Source organism: Fulmarus glacialis, unplaced genomic scaffold (assembly GCF_000690835.1).
Source record: "Fulmarus glacialis isolate BGI_N327 unplaced genomic scaffold, ASM69083v1 Scaffold40637, whole genome shotgun sequence".
Classification (NCBI taxonomy): Eukaryota; Metazoa; Chordata; class Aves; order Procellariiformes; family Procellariidae; genus Fulmarus; species Fulmarus glacialis.
The window spans coordinates 1-3,482 of NW_009224527.1; the positions used below are offsets into that span (position 1 = coordinate 1).

At 40.8% G+C, this 3,482-nt stretch overlaps 1 protein-coding gene across 1 annotated transcript; it reads left to right on the forward strand.

The window, feature by feature from the left end:
• Nucleotides 1–47: 47 nt before the first annotated feature.
• On the forward strand, nt 48–2,623 carry LOC104069329 (chemokine-like factor; the record flags this gene model as incomplete). Its single annotated transcript, XM_009582174.1, has 3 exons — nt 48–206; nt 806–901; nt 2,519–2,623. Coding segments are annotated over 3 exons (360 nt in total), but the record flags the coding sequence as incomplete, so codon positions are not given.
• Nucleotides 2,624–3,482: the final 859 nt, after the last annotated feature.

The following is a 3,482-nucleotide window of genomic DNA, read 5'->3' on the forward strand; positions in this document are numbered from 1 at the left end:
GCGGGGCGCGGAGCGGCGCGATCCCCCTGACCCCCCTGTCCCTGCAGCTGGTGGCGTTTATAACGTTCCTCTGCTTCGTGGCCTCCCGCGCCCACGGGGCGTACACCGCGCTGGCCGTCATGGAGGTGGTCATCACGGCGCTGTTCTTCCTGCTGTACCTGCTGAAGCTCGACAGGAAGATGCGCTGGCTCTTCTGGCCTCTGGCTGTGAGTATTGGCTGGGCCTTCAAATGAAGTGACTGTACCCCTTTTGTGACTGCCTCTTCAGAGGGTTATCGCCAATCAGCTCAGTTACCGTTTCTGTAAAGTCAAAGCAAAACCCAGTGTTTCGTTTCTGTTGAACCAGTTTTTCCCAACAGGTGACAGCGTTCTTTTGCATCCATTTCTAAGTAGCTGGCTTACAGCCACTAACAGCCCCTCCTGCAATCAGCATCGTTTGCTTAACCTCGTAATACTGTACTTTTCATCTTTCACATCACAAATTAAACGTACACTTTCACTTAAATATTAATGAGTTCTCCTCTTACCTCCCTTTTTAAAATTTATTTGCTGCTTTAGTCTACCAAGTGTAGCTAAGTTGCATAAATTTGCAAAAAAAAAAAAGGTGAAATGAGGAATTTTATCACAAATGCTTTTTTAACATCAAGCCACTGGGTGTCACTATCGATCTTAGTGGATATTAGTGCAATTCTATTCTCATAGTAAACCAGCAATTTTTAATTATTCATACAATATTGGGAGCTATTCATGTTCTTCTTCAGATGTGTATTTCAGAATCAATATTTTGCTTCCACTGGCTGTTTCAGGATATTTTCAACTCGGTGATTGCAGCGTTGTTCCTCCTCATTGTGTGCCTGTTTGCAGTAATAATCAAGACCAACAATGGGACGCTGGCTGGAGGAGTAAGTTGTTAACGAATTTCAGTTCTTAAAGTGGACGTGATTTGAACCTCTTGGTATACTCACATTGTGGTAAGACCATGCAAATAACTGTCGTGGAAGAACATACTCAGCAGTCGCCAGCAAAAGTGAATGTACCTCCCTAAAAAAATAATCCTCAAATCACTAGTAATTTAAAGATATTACTAGACTTAAGAATTACTACAGGGAAGTACTAACACTGAAAATTCTTAAAGTTTAACTAATTTGAGTAACCTGCATTTACTTCCATAGCTTGAAACCCTAGGTAGGAGAATCCATAGCTCTTTTAGGACTGTCCAGTTCAATTACACTATTTAAGAAGAAATGCCTACAATCCTGCTAAAAAGAGCTGAAACTTTTTAACAGACAGGCTGGTACCTCCCTCCTGATGTGTATATTTTTTCTGACACAAACTGAGAAATTATGGCAGTTGAAAAGGTTTTTTTCATACTATGATTGTAAGATTTTTGTGTACTTAAGATCAAACCAGTTTAATAGTTACGCAACTAGTATTTTTAATTCAAATGAAAACTAATGTAATTAACATTAATAAACAATAAGGGGGAAAAAACTCAGTTTTGAAAGTATTTAAGTCTCCTGAAGTACAAGATAAGCTAAAATGTGACAAGCAACCAAAAGAAACCCAGAACTTGCCACAGGAGTTTTTCAAAATCAGCTTAACGGATGATGAGGTGGAAAGCTGATGTCTTCGCTGGCAACGACATCCTAAGCAAAAATGAGACTTTCCGATAAAGTGACCGGCTATGCTAGAATATAATATATATTCTCAGTTGTGAAGTTAATAGAAATTAAAGTTAAGTTGGAAGCAGGAGACTAAGCAGGTAGCTTGGAAGGCAAGTTTGGGCAGAATGTATGACGTCTTCAATGTTGGGAGAAACAGAATTGCCCCGAGGCCTGTACGCCTCGGGCACAGACTGCCTTGAACTGTGCTCTCCTGAAAGAGCTTGCCTTGGCATTATTCCCATGGATCGGATAATTCCATTTTAAAACATGCTTGCATCAAAAAACTTGTGTGCATGTGGGATCGGGCTGAAGAGCAAGAGCTGAGCAAGTTAACTCAGCGGTCATTTTGCAAACACATTTTTCCAGTTGCCTGCCTGAAGTTGTATATTTTTTAAATACGTACGTACTCTTCTTCAATTTGGAGTATGTTTCCTGTTCAGAGCTTCAGAGGAGAGGAGCACTATTTTTTTCCTGCTAGGCTTGTTTCTACAAATGTTGACTTTTTTCTAGGCCAGTACCATTAATTAGGCAGTCCTTAAAGAGAGAGAAGGGTTTTCATTTAGGATAAAAGCGTTGTCTGGCGTAACGCAGCATTAGCTTAGCTTTCAAGGAGAAGACATCATCTCCAACGCAAACATCAAACAAAGCCAGGGTGTAGACTGCTGTATGAAAGGCTGATGGGATTTAAATATGGATGCTATTTATCAGCTGTCTACATCACACATATATTTAGAAGGCTAGAACCAACCTAGGAAGATGCGTTTACTGCTTCTCTGAGGAACGGTAGGTAGATGAGTCACTACAGTAAAAGATAGAGATTCTATGGGGAAACTAACGTTATTGTTATTTTTACAGGTATTTGGTCTTGTATTGCTTGTTCTCTGTGTTGTCGACGCGGTTCTTCTTTTCCAGAAGATTAGCCTTGATGGACCAAGAGAAAGGAATACTCCTGCGAAATAAGATTACCATTTAGTAAAAGAATGATTTCTCCATTGATTACTGTTTTACTGTTCTCTTTTAAAGAATTTGTATTTTCACATGTTCACCTTTGAATCTCCCGTGCATTTAAGTACATTTTTGCAAGTATTGTTCATAAGTTTTCTTACATTTACAAATGTAGTTTCAGTGTTGCAATTTCACCAGTATAAGCTTCACAGAAAATTGTCCTGTTTTTCTAAACTTAAACTTTCTAAACGTTTCACCTGTATGAAAATTAATTTCATAATTGTCTTCTTTGTATAATAAAAAGAAAATACAATAGGCCTAAGTGCATTATTTAACATTATTTATTTATTAAGTGAACCTGAAGTAAAAATTACTTGATTCAATGTACCAATAAACATCTTTAGGAACAGATTTTTTTCACCCTTACTTGTGTTCCTCATTCCATAGATCAGCGCCCTGGCTGACGACTGTCTCATGGCGCATGAATGCTTTATTGCTGCGAGACTCTCTGATCACCAAATTTCCATTTTTATGTTCAGAATAGCGCTGAAAATAACCACACTGCCGCCCTCCTGTAACGCAATCACAACTGTACCGCAGTGCAATGAACAGCGTAGATAAAACTAAATTGGTGTTATGAGCCATATAAAATACGTGTCTGCAGGGCTGCTGCTGCAGATGCTCCAGAGAGCCAAAGGTAACGTTCGGTGCCCTCCCCATTGGTCTGTCCAAACCGAAGGGCGAGCAGCCCCGCGGTGGAGGAGAGTTCCGAGGCTGACACAGCGCAACGGGCACAACAACACGGGGCAGGCGTGGTGAAAGGCGAGGTTGCGTTCCAACGCCGCCTGAGGCCCCGAGCCGTGCGCAGGGCGGG